The sequence below is a fragment of the Myripristis murdjan genome, chromosome 22 (assembly GCF_902150065.1).
Source record: "Myripristis murdjan chromosome 22, fMyrMur1.1, whole genome shotgun sequence".
Classification (NCBI taxonomy): Eukaryota; Metazoa; Chordata; class Actinopteri; order Holocentriformes; family Holocentridae; genus Myripristis; species Myripristis murdjan.
Genome location: NC_044001.1, coordinates 9,481,861 through 9,499,695, shown reverse-complemented (window position 1 = coordinate 9,499,695; position 17,835 = coordinate 9,481,861). Strand labels below are relative to the sequence as shown.

The window sequence follows — 17,835 nt, the reverse complement described above, 5'->3', positions numbered from 1 at the left end:
AGAATCAAAGGATTACATGGTCTTCTACTGGTGATTTAGTAAAATTTGCAAACCGTGGGCCTGTGAGATCCTAGAGGCAACTGTATAATTACTAAAATATGTGGACATCAATCTTATAACATGTCATTAGGGACCTATAGTTATTTTTTTCCTCCATGAATTTATATATTGGGCTATATCAATAGGCTGAACTATTCCAATTGTGTTCCAAAAGGGACCCAAATGTTTAGAGTTTCCTTTAATATATTTATAATAATACACATCAAACTAAAAAAAATCATAGTCATATTTTTTCTTCATTATTTAGAAGCCATTCTAAACAAAGCTCCTGCTGGAATAAATTGACTGACAAGCGCTCAATAAAAATAACTTAAGTGCAGGCCTACAGTATAGTGAGGTTACAGTGATTTTATTTTTACATGGCATTTTTTCCCACTTTTAGTGATAAATAGGCTAAAATGGAAAAAAAAAAAAAAAGCTGATATTTGAATCCTTTAAAAAGAGCCATAGGTTTACTAAAGGCCAGTTTATATAGTTTCTGACAGGTGTCCCGCAGGAGTTGGAGACGATTTGTTTAAAGGTGATCCTGCTAAAAGAATCAGGTCGGCGCTACACGGAGCACATCCTCTCAAACATCAGTTACAGCAGGTTTTGCATCCATTTACTCCTCTTTTCATCCCCTGCTGTCACCCGCTTCCGTGCGGTTGGCGCTGCCATTTGCATCGGATGGTCCTGCATTGAAAACACGACCACAGGTGTCAGAAAACAGTGACAGTAGCCTAATGGGACCGCGCTGCACGCTCGGCCTGTGCCTGTTTGCTCTGTGTAAAAGACGGAGCTGTCAGTCTGTCACTGCCTCGTCACCTCAGCCCAGCGGCAGGCCTGCAGCCACCGCGCAGCAGACACGCCACAGATAAACTTTTACTCCCACATCAACGTCAAGGAGCTCACCTTGACTTTGACACACAGGAGCTGTGTCTGCATAGCCAGTGGCATAAACTGCATGATGATGCATAACTCCCGGCAATAAATCCAAGCAGGAGACAAGCTGCTGTAAAACGCTCTCATACCTGTAGCTTCAGCCGAGTGACAAATCACTATAATAATCCTCTAGGGATTTACAGGACGACTCGAAAAAATCTCTATAGGATAACGAATAAAGAATTCAATAAACCACCAAATGCGCAAACAATTCCTATGGGAACCACAAGATGAAATTGATCTTTAATCTGTAAAATAATCAAAAATTCCTAAAGTTTCTTCAGGTAGTAGCAATAATAAGTTTATTGTGACCTTATATGATACCGCTGAATTGTTGTATGCATTTTTTTCTTAGCCTTATTATACCATTATAGTTTTTCTTTTTTTTCTTTTGTTCCGAATTTAAGTAAGGAGAGGTGCTCTAAGAAGCGTGATGTCCTACCTGGGTGAGATTATTGTGACTCTATTTTTCCTTTAGGCTATAAACTATAGGTTTCATTATAAGATTCATTTGGGCATTTTTTAATTGTTGTGTTTATTTTTTTTATTTTTTATTTGTTTATTTTAAATTATTATGATTTCATTTATTTTGTTTTTTTAGGAAGGGTGTCCTCTAGCTTCTTATCCCTCTCATCTTTCTCTTTTTCTCCCCATTTAAAGTGATTCACGACCGCTGACTTGCGAAAAGGGGCTGCAAACGATAATTCATTATTTGTAGCACAGAGCCTTGAAATCTTGTTTTCTTACAACCAATGGAAATAATCTCCCCAGCGCGGTGGCAATAATTTCACCTATTTCCAGTGCACTTTCTAAATGCATATCAGTCCATCAATATTAAGATAATAAAGCATTTGATTAAAAAAAAAAAACGAGGGGGAAAATGTCAAACTGCTTAACATAAAGGAAAAACGAAATGACATTATCTCATATTGTTTTCACGTAAAGGAAAAAAAAATCCGACGTAGTGTTAGACTAAAATGACTTGTTAGGACGGCAGGGGCTTTTGTTTTGAAACCGACACCAAGGCCATAACAGATAAAGCAGCAGCGCCAGTAGCCGAGGCAGGCCCGAGGAATGCCGGGATGTTTGCTGCTCTCGACAGGGGCCCTCAGTTAAAAAATCCCCTGCTGTCACTGGAGATGGCCCCGCTTGTTTTTCTAAGCACCCTTTGAGCTTTTTCAAGTGCAGAATTAGGGACTGTTTGGGGAGTTAACTGGGACGCTTATGCGCTCCTGGGACAGGAAGCCTGATTGGTGATATCTGTGATTAATGTCTCTCTCTCTCTCTCTCTCTCTCTCTCTCTCTCTCTCTCTCTCTCTCTCACACACACACACACACACACACACACATACACACACACACACTTAGTCACTCTCTCACACACACACACACACACACACACAGCAAATTTTAATATGTAAATTCCTCCATAATCAGAACCTTCACTAGAGTGTTTGTTTTAGAAGATGAAGTTTTTTTTAAATATATTTTTTTATTTTTTTTTTTCTGGGTGGGTTATTATTTTTTCTCCCTTAATTCGCTGAGAACAGATTCACATCCTCCTCTAAGAGTATAGGAGAGCTGGATGGGGAGCATAAATCACTGTTCATAATGGTTGCCTGCCTCTGCATTAATGAACTTTCTTTCCCGGGCTGAAGTCTTTAGCCTAATTGCCCTTCAATATCCAGGACTGTGTGTGCAGTTTACCCATGAAATTTCTTTCACCATAACCCCCTCTCCCCATGAGGTAATTATATATGTTCTTATGACGGATTGGTTTGTGCGTCTTCCGTATGAAAATGCTTTATACTCCAATTTCAGCTTTAATGGGATTAGTTTTGAATTGTTGCGCCCACTGTTTGCTGTAAAAACAGGTTTGACTCTTAGGCAATGTTTCAATACTGTAGTGCGCCTTGCTTGGTAGTAAGTTTAGTTTATTGGCCTGACCTAAGGCAGCCTCAAGTTATTTGGGTACCTATATTTTACATTTATACCCTCCACTTCCTCACTTTGCCTTGTTCATGCCAAACGTAATTGTTGTCTACAAATGCAGTATAAGTTCATCGTCCTCTGTCACATTAAGTTTGTATTTTTCATTAATTCACGAAATAAATTACCCTTGTCTCCTCTATCTTTTCGATATGCAAAAGAAAATAAAGTCAGTTAAAATCAACAAAAAACTTTTCTGTTTGTGAAAGATTTTATTCTGCCTGTTTAGCCAATATAAAGCTTTATTATGTAATCTTTTGGTAGACATTATAGTGAGACGTGGGGGGTGGATTGATGTAAGGTGAATGAAAAAGGCTCTTTTCAGGACAAAAAAATAATAAAATAAATAAAAACTAATTAATAGTATTCTGAGTGTCTTCTGCATCTGTGTTTAACTAATGATTGTTTACTTGATGCGTTCGCTGCCTGGACTTCATAATGTAGGCCTGAGAACATTTTTATTTATCATTCCATCGCAGGTATTCACGCCCATCATGGCAGCCTGCGCACATTCTTCGCTCTCTCCCCTCCCTCTGCCTTGGCATTAAGAGAACCTGAAATTAATCTGCGTTTCTGAGTCAGAGGGCCTGAACTACACGAGTCTGGCCCTGCTGCTGATAGATATCACATTGGCTTTGTTACTGCAGATGACAAATTGAGCGAGGCAGCGCCTTGACGGGTTTGTTTAGCATTCCACATTGTATGTGTTTTGAAAAGTATTAATGGAGGACATGGAGGCTTGAGATATCACCTGCAGGTTCAGCCAGGGGCACTGTCAGACTCAGGGCAGACTTCTGGGCTCTGTCATCATGCCAGTCTCTGCCTCATCTCACGCCCTGAAACCACAGGACAGGCTATTATTTTCTGCTTTTACTGTCAACGAATCAAGAAATGTATCATGTAGAAATAGCACAGAGAAACACTTAAGGAAAGCATTGATATGATTATATAGCAACTGAAGAGTTTATTTTCCAAACGCTTTCTAGTTGTTTAAATTGAGTAGCAGAGGACTGCCTTGGGCTTCCAGTCTGTTCAGTGAAGGTGCTTTTAAGATTAGGAATTTCGGGGTTATCATATTCAAGATTTAAAAAAAAAAAAAAAAAGAAGAAGAAGAAGAAGAAGCAGAAATAGCCATTTTGGAGGAGGGGGCGGGTGGTGATCCTTTAAATTTGGAGTGACTTTTTTCAGCTCATTTTGGAATTAAACTGCACACTTATTTTCTTAGAGCAATTTAAGAGACTATTAGCAACATAAGTGGTAAACTTAGTTGCATGTGATTAGTTAATAAGCTATTATTAAAGCCTGTATCATTTACTGGGTTGAGTAAGCATGTGAAATGACCAACCGGTATGTCTCTCATGTATTAGTCCATTAAATTGGGGGAGTTGTACTTCCTGTGGCAGCGACCTTCTCCCTGTGGCTGCTGGGAATCACAGTCATTCAGTGTGTGTCTTTGCATGATGGATGACACCTGCACCCGTTGAGCAATCACTCCCTGGCACACTATTGTTTTTCTTTCTCACTTTTGCGTGGGAGCAAACTGCATGCATTCCTGAGCCAAAACCAACACAGATAATCATCTCATCTGCATGATGTATGATCTTCTCTCGTTAGAAGACAAGCTATCAGTCTGCTTGGAATGTGTGGTCAATAGAGTGGTGGCCATGCTAGTGCTACTAGCCAGGCTACTTGCTGGGTCTGTCCCAGAGGCCTACAGTACTGCATCATCCCAGATTCAAACCACCCAAGCTAAAAAGGGGAGGAAGCAGCTTTGCACTTTTTAGCACCCTGCCTCATTGTTTCTGCAGGGTCTGATATGCCACCATATGGTCCTCCTATCCTATATCCAAAATGAAAGCCAAAATTCCATGCCTATTAAAATGCTCCACATGACGTAAACTCTGGGCAATCGGAAAAGCAGGCATTGAATCAAGACTATGTTGTCACAATGTAAAATCAGTGTAATATCTCACTGTGTCCGATAGCAGCTCTGTTTTTTTCCCCCGAAGTGAAAATTTTGCTGCGAGACACTATTAGCCTCTACACCATGACTTGGCACAGAATGCATGAATGGCAAATACCAGTCCTGTACAATATGTGTAACAGTGTATGTTAATGGCTCTGCTCCAGACTTTGCTGCTGACGCTCTTGTTGCTATTAGCAGTTGTGACTGACTGAGTGTGTCTGTGTGTGTCTGCAGGCGTAGCGATCCTGGATGACAAGCCCTGTCAGTGCCATTGTGGCTCAGAAACAAAAGAGGCTCGAAATAATGGAATCTCCCAATATGTCACTCACTGACGCGGAACAAAGCTATAAACCTCAACCAGATGGCAGGTCACTGTAATATTATGTTCCTCTGTGCTGTAGTAGGAGGAGGCTGCCTGTAGGGGAGGTTGGGCCAAGACTTGCACCGCCGGTCCCAGTCCGCCCCTGAACCTCCCCCAGTTTTGAGCGACAATTCAGAAATGCCAGTGATGTATCAGAAAGGTCAATCACAGGGGAAAACCGAGCCAAGAGGCAAGTCTGATCAGGGATGCACTTCCCCCTGTCACCATGGCATTTCACCAGCTCGAGGTCAAGGTTACTGTATTATTTTCCATGAGAGACAACTGTTTTGGAGAAAAGGAAAGTACTGCAAAAAAAAAAAAAAAAAAAAAGACAGACACATTTACATCCACACTTACAACCTGATTTACATAATCACTCCAGCTTCCCTCAGAACATATAGGTTATCCCAGTCACAATGCACATATCTCATTATTTGCATACCCAAAAACCATGCACATCCACACTGTGAATATGAGTCTCAACTTCACACTCTACTGAGTGTGAAGTTGAGACTCATATTCACAATGCATCTATTATTTTACTGCTGTTCCATCTCCCTGCCTGTGCTTTTTGAGTTGCCTATTAATAGGTCAGCTGTTGCTGGAGTTGCAGCAATGCCTATTAAAGAGAATACTCTGCAGTCACATCATTGCATTTTCTTAATATTGCTACTATGTTTGATAAGTAATAATTAAGCAACAAACCTGTCTATTTTCCCCCTCAGTTTACAACTATGTACTTTTCTAATTTTCTGTAGTTATGTTACTGCTAAATGTGTGTTTTATTATATCTGTATCTGTAATCCGTTCAACCCCTATTCTTTTTAATATGAATCTCTTATTTTTACAAAAGCCTGTGTGTGGATCGATGTAAATTAGCATCTGTTACAAACATTATGATACTTACCTGGATAGCTGTTTTCAGTTTGTCTAAGTACATTGTATTGGTCCCTCTCAAATAAACCATAAATAAGTAAATAAATAAATAAAAAGTCATTCAGTAGAGGGCAGGCCTCTTCCAAGGATGCAGCTGGAAGTTATGATCCTATTTGTGTGAGGCCACGTCCTGTTATGGCAATGCTGTTGTCAGTGACCATGCCCCTTTCAGCCAATCAGCATCGGGTAGCGGTCAGCGCTACATTGACCAGTGGCCAATACTCCCACCAGGTTTCACGATGCCATGTGGATAAGTTATAAAAGTATATTCCTGTTTGGCCAAGCCCTGCCCCTTGGTTACAATATTGTTGTCATAGGCCACGCCCCTTTTTGGAGACATACAGATGAAGACATAACCACCTGCCAAAGTTTCATCACCATGGCCGAGGTAAAAGTAAAGATAGGAATCAGTAAAAACCACTTTAAAAGAATGGCCAAAATGGGAAATGTATTTTTTTTTTCCTGTGAGGTTACACTTTGATTTTACATCAGGTATGTGGTGTATCATTCAGAAATGTTGTTCTATAATTTCCCTTCATTAAAACATGTTTTCGTTTTCATAATCATTTTCTAGACATCAAACAGTCCAATATAAAATAGTAATTTGTTTCAAGCAAAATGTGTCAAATTCACTTTTTTTTTTTTTTTTTTTTTTTTTTTTACTATTTCCACTATTGCATCATTTTACTACAGTAAAATAATGCAGTACTGCTATACATAAATATTAGTAATTTCAGTTTTGTGCCATTTAATACTGGAAGTTGGCCTCTCCCTCGCCACGCTCTCCATGGTAGCTCATTTTGGTATGGCAAGGCCTGCTGGAGCTGCCCTCGCTTTTAAGCCGGCAGTTATTTCCTCGGTTTCGAGGAAACACCAGAGGGTTGAACAGCGACTTACCCTGGTTTCATTTTGCTTACTTGGCAACAGGACGTACTCGAACATGGCAGTGACTTGCAGAAACACCCAAATCTGAGGGTTAGTGTCTGCTGGGAGTGTTTAGGGAGCAAATTTGGACCAGGGATGCAGCGGAGAGGAGGTTGAACTCGGTGTCTCAGGAGCATCTCCAGCCTGCCATTGTTAGTCCATTGTCTTGGTTTGCCTTCACCATGCTCAGTGAGTGTGCATCAGAGGCTGTGGAGGGGTGTGAAGTGCCTCCAAGAGTCTGTGGGCTCACTGCTGCTGGGCTCTATGATTACACAGTAGCATGTGCTGACAGCTCGGGTGGAAGACCATGATGCACTGGGGCGCAGTGGAGAGAGTGGCTGCCTAGTGTTTGGGAAGGTAGAAGTTTAGTGTTTTTTAGGCCTTGGTAGAGCCTTGACTTATTGGCGGTTTCACCACACGTCACCATCAAGCCTGGGTCAGAGCAGTTGAGAATAATTCATAGTGTCTGGTTCAGTGCTTAAAGGAAAAATCCACCCAAAAGCACTGGAGCACTATTAAAAAGCAGCTAGTGGTGGTTTACCTAGCATTTATGGGTCCGTTTTGTCTGGTGTTTGTGTGAAAGTGCATGATGGTGATGATGATGTTGTTACCCCTCACACATAACCAATCAAACACAAACATGACGTCAAACTGAGACTTCCAGCACAGTTAGAGTGGAGTCTAAGAACAGCAAAAATGTCAGCTATCTAAAACATGAATGGTAAATGTCAGGTTTTGTTGTCAACCTGTCAAGGCATCTTTTCTCAACCGGAAAACATTATTGCTCTTTTCACACACTGTACATGTGTACAGCACAGAAAGCTCCTTTTCTTTGGGTTGTCAAAAGGCATTCCTTGTGTGTGTGTGTGTGTGTGTGTGTGTGTGTGTGTGTGTGTGTGTGTGTGAAAGAGAGAGAGAGAGAGAGAGAGAGAGCTGCATACATATTGTAGATTAATTGAAAAAATTAGGAACATTGCAAGAATTGCAAAGTTCTAGGGTTTTATAATTTAATTGTCTGAAAAATATTTGCTTTTGTGTTTTGCTTGGATAAATTAAAAGAAAAAATAGTTGTAACAAAAGTTGTAAAAAAAAAAAAATTGGAATTCTGGGGACCTCATGTACATCTAATGCAATTAGACGTACATGAGTGTAAAGCACAACACATCACCAAATTACTCATGCAATTTGATGATATCTTATTGTACGTGCTAAGTTGACTTTCAAACAATTTCTTGAACTTGTTGCATTGTCTGTGTGTGTCGAACACCGCCTGTCTGGCACCTAAGTATAACTTTGACTCAACAAGAGCTGCACAAGTCATACAGAGGTCACTCTTGGAGGCCGTCTCTCCCGTTTTGTTGTTTTTCTTCGAACCTCTACAACTTGTCCTCTCATCTGCTATCAGTTGTTTTTGGAGTGTTTTGTCTGCAAGGGCGGTAGACAGATATTCAAATAAGCACAGCCTAGTTTTGCATTCATGCTTGTCATCACTTGTCAATCCCTCTACAACTGCCATCTTGGAGATACTGCATGAGTCGCTAAGTGACTTTAATCTCATGTCTTTAGATACTGGCACATTAAAAGCTGTTAGATACTAAACGCCAACTCTCCAAGAAGTGAAGATGCATGCCTTAACACACTGAAGATTAATCACTGAATAATGAGCACCTATTTTACAACGGGGCATGACTGTATGAGTATTCATTATTGCTACCATTGTAAGTTAAAGGAGAAGTCCCACCCTGAAATCTCACAAGGTGAAATTTTGCAGTAACTTGGACTACTGCAAAATTAAGTGACTAAAAACATGGAATAAGTATATAATGTGATTCTTGAAATTTCAATCAACTTTTGGCAGTTTTGCATAATGCACCTTTAATGAAATACTTTGACACCAGTGTCCTTTTAGTCTTCTGAATACTTGACTAGGCCTAAATTCAAGACTGAATTCATAAATCAAAGTGAAATTAAACATAGCTTTTTCAACTTGTTCATTAATTTCCCATGCCAAAATATTTACCAATTTAATAATAAAGGCCAGTGAATTTTGCTTTTTTTAATATCAAAATTGCATTACTTCTACTTCCTGGGAAAAAATGTGTCTTAAATGGCAATTTCATACTTAACCAATAGCTGTGAATAAAAATTTCAACCAATAGACCCATCCCACTAAATAAAACTGCCCCTCTCCTTCAAACTGATACTGCATTGGTGTGCACTTTTGAAAGATGCCTCTGTACATTCTTTCCTGCCTCAACAACCTGTTTCACAAGGAAACACACCAAACTAAGGAAGCAAGAGGCCCTGAAAATGCCTTTTGATTGTGACTTCAAAATATGTAGATACGCCCAGGCTATCTTGTTTGTTTATCTAAACCAATAGCAATGTTTTTTTCATGGCTGTTACCATTACACAGTTATTGGTTATTCCATTTTATGGCCTGCTGATAATGAAGATATGTCAATATGTGAAGCCTGACATGTCTTACAACCTGATAATCTAAAAATGTTTGGTTTGCATGTGAACCTACAAGCTGGGGCAAGTCTGCACCCCACTAATGTGTTACTGTGGCTGCTGTTGGTTTTCTGTGTATCTGCTGGAATATTGACTCTACCCTTTTTCTTTTTTTTCCAGTCTAGAACTATGATAGAAAAAACATACTCTACCCATAAGAATGTGAGATTTGGTACCCTTTAGCTACACTGGCAGTAATGATTAATTAACAACAAACGTTCTCTGATGTTATTGCGCATGAGAAGCCTGTGGAGACAGGAGGAATCCGGTCGATGTTTTCTTTGTCTTCTCTGTGTTTGGTTTCCCTCTTAGCGTCCAAAATGTACATTTTGGCAGGGATGGGGTTTGCAGAAGTTTTTCCCGGCCTCTGCTTTCTCACCGGTGGGTCACCTGTTGGAGCGTGTTCAGTCACTTCCCAGCATCCTTGTGTTTGAAGAGGCTAATCATACAGGCAGGCAGGTTTGACTTCATCGTGTAATCCGATCACCTGTGGACAGATTTGATGCACTTAGGTTTCAGGGCACGCCTATTCATAGCGAGACCTGAAAATGAGGTGTCCGAAGCAGGCTCTAGTAAAATCTATTTACCCTTTCAATGGAGTCTCATTAACAGCCTTAGTTGGGTCAGCTAAGCCGTTACAGATGGAATTTTGTTTGACTCTTGCCTGCCAGTAGCTTGATTCAGTAGTTCTTAGTTCCCAGTTGTAAATTAAGATGTGACTGCAGAACAAAGTAAATTTTCTGTGGTATTTCACATGATAATTGTTTCCCTGGAAAAACCCCTAGAGGAGACACTCTTTTATAGACAATATGTTTAATTGAGCAAATTAGAAAGAGCCCAAGTGGCACGGCAGCTGTGTACACACAGAGGAATCTGCAAGGGAAGCCCACAGAGCAATAGCAAAGGGATGCAGTGAGAATCATGAGTTGAAAAAACTGATTGAGTCAGAATGCCTTCATGCCAAACCAGTGGCTTTTCAACACAGATGCACATAGTTAGTGTGTGTGTGAAACCTCAGAGTCCCGCACAGATCACCAGGCTCCATTGATTCTCCAGCTGTTGGCACATTGCTGATGTGCTGGGTTTTGTATGTACGATATGCTTGGTGGCTTCAGCCCTTCACCACTCTGCAACGCCGGGAATTATAGTGACTTAGAGGGTTTTTGGAAAGAAGTCTCATTGGCTCCCTCGTTCAGACCCGTGTTCATGCACAGACACCACAGAGCCCGACACACACGTGAATTATTGAGGTGGTTTGCATCTAAATTAGCCAGAGTGATAATCAGGGTGATGATAAGGTTGTCTTGGAAGGTTGGCTGGCATTGGCCGTCTGTCAAAACCATCTTCCAACATCAACAACAACAAGAAGCGTATTTGCTCAGCAGATTTCTTTAAAGACAAGTTACAATCTGCTTTAAAATAAAACCAGAGAGAAGGCAATCACACGAACAAGCACCCAGATGACTTGTGCCCTGGGTATCTGTCATGGAACATTTTTTTCTTTTATTATTGGATCACCATAGGATGCCATGTGACAGCGCTTGACATATAGCATCAAATTGTGCTTAAGCTGCTGATCCCGGGCAAATACAAACAAGTATTTGATGATAGGAATTCTAAATAGAAGATGTGCAGCCATACTGCAATGTGCACATATGTAATGTGAAAACAAGGCGAGGAAGTGTAAGAATTATAAGATAATGTTGCGAAAGACAAGAGTAGCGGCAACATGCTGTCATTACATCACAGATTGATAATAAGATCCCCAAAATCATGTTGTAAAAGGAGGTGTGGAAAAAAGCTGTTGGTTTTTATGTTTATTTTAATGGTGAGTCATTACTCACCTTACTTAACCTGGCTGTTTTTATTTCCTAGGTCTGGTGGAGATTTGCCTGATGCATCCCCTGGATGTGGTGAAAACGAGGTAAGCTTCCCTCAGCCTCATCAACTCATCTGTTGTGCAAGTGAACCAATGAGAGAACAATTTTTCCAGTTCACATCTGCCTTGAATCCTCTCCATGGGCACTTGAGCCCATATAGTGAAGTTCCTAGCATACCACGGTCTTTCTTTTTTCCCTGCTCAGCGGGCCTGGCCAGCTCCGCATTCTCCACACAAGCGGGCACCAATGCCAAGAGCCTGAGACATTTTGTGGAAAATGAAATGCATCATTTACCCATTCATTCCCCACACAATGTTGGAGTAATATGTTTTTATGTTTGCAAATCGCTCAAATTTTTGCCTCATTACTTCATTTAATCCGATCCATTTTTTTTTTTTTTTTTTTTTTTTTTTTTTTGCACGGCCTGCGGTTCCTGAAAATGAAGGGAACATGAAGAATAAATCCGATGCCACTGAGCACGTTCGCTGTTTAAATGTTTTGTTTTCAGTTACCGTCTGCTGTGTGTGCGTTGTATGAGAGCGGCAGCCGTGTCGGGCTGTAGGTTGATCAGGACCCTCACACCACAGTGTCTCAGTCAGCCATAAACAGGTCGTGGGCTACTACTAAAGCTTTATAGTCTTTCACAGGCCCAGCCAAGACCTCTGGCTTAGTTCTTAGCCCCCCTGCCCCATTCACTACTTGTCACTAAATTGTACTGCTTTTCTGTCATTTATGGCAGCAGTTTCTTGGTAAATAAACTGCTTGGCGTGCCTTTTAAAAAACTGAGATGGTTGCACTTTGAAGGTGATGCCACCACCAGAAAACAGAGAGGAAGCGCGGGGATAAAAGCCAAGAGTGAGCAGCGTTGTATTCGTTGATATTTGATACTTTGAAGGCATGCAGTGTGATTTATAGTCATGTGTGGAAGGTATGGGGGTTTATTACAGGTAAGTCTTGAGCCCTGCCTGTCCGTCTTCACACAGGGTCAGGGTTAAAAGTGCACACACTATTTTCTTTGTAATACTCTTCCTTAAAAAGCGGTAAAAGCTCCTCTAAAACTGGACAGGTTTATCTGTTTGTTTTTTGTTTGTGTCGCCATGTGTTTACGTTAATAGGTATTCTATGGGCGAGAATGGGTCTGTGTAAAGTGATTCCTTTTACGCTTGGCTCAGGAAATCCTCACGTTTCGTTTTATAAATTGTAAGAAGTAGATTAGTGTTTCTGTTTTGGAGTTGGGCAGCCACAGTCGAGGCTGGTAGTTTGGTTTATTGAATCTGCCTTTCTAAACCACAGGAGGCTGCTGGTTACTCAAAGACGGAAGCACAGACAGACACACACAAACATACACGTATAGACATAGACACACACACGCATACATGTTTACACACTTAACGTCCACACATGAATTCATAGACCAAGCATGCACACCAGCTAGCTAATTGGGACACTGAGAGGGAGCTGAAATCTATTAGCAGGAACCTTGGAGCCGGGAGTCAGACACAGACACACCTCCACAAGGTCTCTCGCCCTCTCTCTCCCTCTCTCTCTTTCACTCTTTCTCTCTCTCTCTCCCTCTTAGCTTTTGGCTCTTAGGCATGGCTCTTATTAGGCCTCGGCTCCTGCTTTAATGTCCACTGGCCCAAATTGGACGGCAACTGGAGTAAATTTACTTTTTTCCACCAAGCCGCCAACACAGTATCAAAGGGATTTTTTTTTTCTTTTTCGGAAGGGAAACCTGACAAAATATGTACCTGGGAGTTGATGTTTACTTATTTTCCAAATGAGGGCCTATCTCTCTCCCCGCCTTTCTTTTAGAGAAAGCAGAGAGAGGGAGAGAGGAGGGGAGGCGTGGGGGGAGCTTGAGGTGCAGGGTTTTGGTTAGCTGCTGCAGCTAGTGTGCAAAAGTTTCACAAGACGCCAAATACTGAAATGATGAGTCATAAAAAATGTGGACCGCTTGGCCAACCTTTTTGCTTAAAAAATCAATGATTCATCCTTCAAGACCAGTTTTGGCAGGTAAATGAACGGATATAATCCAAAGATTTGGAAAAAATACTCTAAATTCGGAAGTCTCTTCCAACATAATTAATAGCACCAAAAAAAAAAAAAAAAACACTTGTTAAAGGACATCAGCTCTTGTGGAGACACCGGAGCTGATGAGCATCCTGGCAGATGATTCACAGTGTGTCTTTTTGCCTTTGTTGTTTCGCCTTTACTCCCTGTTGTGTGCTTACTCACCAGCCAAAGCCATGACCCCTGTTACTCACCTCTGGTAACAAGTACATCCATCTTACATCTGAGAGACTCCTGGGCAGCCCACCTTCCGTCAGGGTGACTTACAACCTCTTTCATCGCTGTTTAAACACGCATAAATTAATATTGGGCATTTTGAGATCAGTAGGCAGATGCCCTTACTTTGTAAGGCTTTAGCTGATGCTCTTATCGAAAGCAGCTTGTGATGAATTAGCTGGTAGAAGTTGGGTGTCCTGCTAAAAGATGGTCTTTGACAGGCCACACGGCTAATGATGGAAACGCATTGGTTACAGTGTGAGTTGAGCTTGTGACATTTTCGTTACGGGACGCCATTAGGTTGCCTGACTGCCTAATAAATGGATTAAGGAAACATTGCCGCGAATGTCCAATTTAGCATTTATGACCGTTATTACTATAAATTGCACATACATTTCTGGCGGCCATGTCTGGAGCATTGACCCCTCTACTACCAACTATTTGTTGCTTGCAATATTGGCAATCCAGAAATGAATACTTATCTATTGTGAGTTGCTTGGGACGAGAGCATCAGTGAAATGCTCAAAATATAAATGTAGCATACTTCACACAAAGTAAACAGTTAATTGCCCCTGACCCTAACCCCCTCTCTGGGTAGGGGTAAGAATGTGGGGGTGAAGATTCATGGGGGTGGGGGCCGGAGTGGGGGGGTCCTGAGCTTGGCAGAGAGAGACAGTTGGACTGGAGTTACAGCTTTTCATTAACCTGGAAACCACCTAGTTACATGGTTCATGGGCTGGTCTCAGCTCACTTGGAGGTAACAAAGGGTGTCGGGCGGCACTTTCTGCAGGGGGCTGTGCGCTCGGGGCAGCCCATCTGACTCTGATCAGGTCCCCCCTCTCATTAGAGAGTAACACGGAGCCCGCTTTCCCCTTCATGTTGAGATCCTGTTACACGGAGCTCCACCCTTATACACATGCATGTGCAAACACACTCGTGTACACACACACACTCATCTGAAAACAACTTCCCATCATCCTCTTTACTCCCGCCCAGAGATTGAGGCCACGCCTTTCCCTTGTCTCTGTGCCCGCCTGACTAACTTCTCCTGTCACCATGAGCCGCCTGCAGCCTCCAGGCTCTGCCAACGAACTGACGTGTTTGCCATAATGAGACCCAAAGCCCCTAATATTAATACAATACCTCATTCTGCACTTTGCAGTTCCCTCCTCTTCTCTTTTGCCTCCCTCCTTCTCGCTCACACTTTCTCCTTCGTTACGCTTGTATTTACTTCCCCTTCATTCATTTTATCCCTCTCTTTTCCACTGCTCTTTCTCTCTCTCTTCCTCCAGGATTTTTTGCCTCCTCCCTCTGCGCATTAACTGACAGCCTATTCCTCCACTTACTTCTTATTTCTAGTCCTATTACGCCCAACGTTCAGCTGCTTTAGCTATTCGGTGACCATCTTGGATAGCCCGTTGTTAGAATAAGTGATGCCGCTTTTAGTATCATGGACCTCATTATATAATAAGATCATGTGGATTGCATTATTTTAACTCCTGTCATTACCTCTGAATTTGTAGTTTGTGGAGTGATTATGTAATATTTTGTTTTAAATCCCCATTGTACATGTGTTTTGAAAGAATCGTAATGCATTATGCAATTCGGTAAATTGTATTGCATGACATGGCTGTCAGAGCCATTGCAAACCACTAAGCCTGCTGCTGCCTGTTTCCAGCCTGATGAGAAAAACCTGGTACTGGCCCTCGCTGTAGTCATGACAACACTACCTCCATTTGATCACAGCACGCATGAAAGTGTGTCCCTCTTGGGGGGCTGGAAAGTGATCTTTGACGAGGGCTTTGACAGATGACGTCCTGTCCGTTCGGGGGAACGGGTGACAGCAATGAGGATGGCCCGGAGGTACCACCACCCGGCCCTCCCCTCTCGCCCCCAACTGCTCGGTGAACCCCAGTGCACTCATGGAGGAATCCCTGACACAACCCTGAAACAGCAGGGCACAAAGCAGCAGCAGGCTGATAGCTGAGCTTGCCTTGTAAAGGAGCAGGCAGGTCAGCGGTTGTCAAGCCAGCTCCTAATCCCCCTGGCGCTGTAAGACTACAGGGCGAGCCTTTACTCTCAGTGTAGACTCAAACCAAACAAGAGGAAATGGTAGTCAATATGTCCTTCTCCTGCTGTGTTTTGTATTGGTAAGCATGTGAGTCCAATCCCTAAATCCAACCTGAGTCCAGGCAAATCTGAGTCAACACTAAGACCAGAGTTTAGAGTTGGATCAAGAACAAGTCTTTTCATGACCACAGCATAGCGGCATATTTGGCAGGCTGCATTATATATTATGTGTTTGCATTCCACACATACACTCTTGGCTAATGACTTTAACCCCGGTATTGAAAATATGGCTGGGCTAAATTATATGGTAAAATATTATTCATTTTTAAGTTATGTGGTTATGTGCGTAAGGAAAAAAAAAGTTTTAAAAAATCAATAAATTAACAGCATAGCGGGATGTACTGTAATATAATCTGACATAGTGTAGTGTAGCAAAGCATAACATAACATAGCAGAACCTAACCTAACATGCATTATTACTTTTAAAAATATGTGTTAATGTGCAGAGGTGGGACCAAGTCACAAGTCACAAGTTAGCCTGAAGTACTGGCCTTCAAGTCCCAAGTCAAGTCCAAGTCAGGTCTTAGACTCTGAGGTTCAAGTCTTCAGTAAGTCATAAGGCACTCTTTTTCAAGCTTAATTTAATAATTTATTTGACCTCTGCTTGCCCTGTATGCGTAAATTATTATACATGGCCCATTAACACACCCCATTTCAACTTGTTTATCTTAACTGTTAATTGGTTTGGGTATAAAAAAAATGTCCTGAAATGCCAGGGCACCTCTGAATTTAGTTTATTCTAAAGAACAGCAGGGCCTATATCTTGGATGGGTACTTTTTTCACTTGCTTCTCTCAGAAATTACTCCCTCATTCTCTCTCTCTTCACCATGGACACACACACACACACACACACACACACACACACACACACACACACACACACATGTCCCGCCTTCCCTCTCTTTAGGTAATGTAGTTTCTGTCTGGGGTAACATTGTTTGGCTACCGCTGGGCAATCATCAATAACAGATACCTAAGCACAAAGCTGATTGTTAATTGATCTGATCAGGTCAGCTGACTGCTTGCAGGTGAGTGTGGATCTGGGATATGAAGAGCTGAGTTATCAATGTCAGTTAAAGTCATGTTTGCTTTGAGAGTTCAAGGGCAGCTTAACCTCTCACAGTAGATAGAGTAGTAAAAGAATAGTATTAGTAAATTAGAATAATAAATAGAAAGCATTATTTTTAATCTTAACTAGTCACTAGTTGTTGGTGTCTAAGTCAGAGTCGAGTCTCAGTCCTTGTTGATTTTGTCAAATTGACGTCATCAAATTTGTCCAAGTCCAAGTCCAAGTCATGTGACCCACATCCACACCTATGGTAATGTGCAAAAGGGAAAAATGAAAGTAATCATCAAATTAACACAACATAACATGAGATGACATATAGCTTAATATAGCTTAACACACTTTATTTATTTATTTTAAGTATTGTTAAAATATATTGGCGCAAAAGAAAGTACCATGACATGAAACCTTATCAACACTTGTGGAGAAATTAGGTAATAATAATAATAATAATAATAATAATAATAGGTATAATATAATATAATATATTAAAAAAATAACAAAAGTAGCAATAAAATAGTAAAAATGAGCTGTAAAAAGTGAACTGTAATGCAATAAAAGGAGAATAAATGTATGGTGATGTCAGTTTTAACACTAACTCGACTGTGCTGGTCGCAAATATGAGGAAGAATGGATTATCAACCAGAATGGATATAGTCCCTGTTGTTGCAGTTCCGCACACATTACGTACAGATGTTACTAGCAGTTGCTACGTAAAAGAAATAAGTGCTACATACAGCATTATCTGTAAACCTAATATAAACTCCTGGTCTCTTTTCTCTGTGCACATGTGCATGT

General features: G+C 41.3%; 1 protein-coding gene across 1 annotated transcript in view; it reads left to right on the top strand.

The window, feature by feature from the left end:
• slc25a21 (solute carrier family 25 member 21) overlaps positions 1–17,835 on the top strand; it is an 84,991-nt gene that overhangs the window by 46,875 nt on the left and 20,281 nt on the right. Inside the window, exon 3 of the mRNA XM_030045307.1 lies at positions 11,547–11,595. Within this exon, the coding sequence (XP_029901167.1) occupies positions 11,547–11,595 (49 nt within the window). The remainder of the gene's footprint in view (positions 1–11,546; positions 11,596–17,835) is intronic.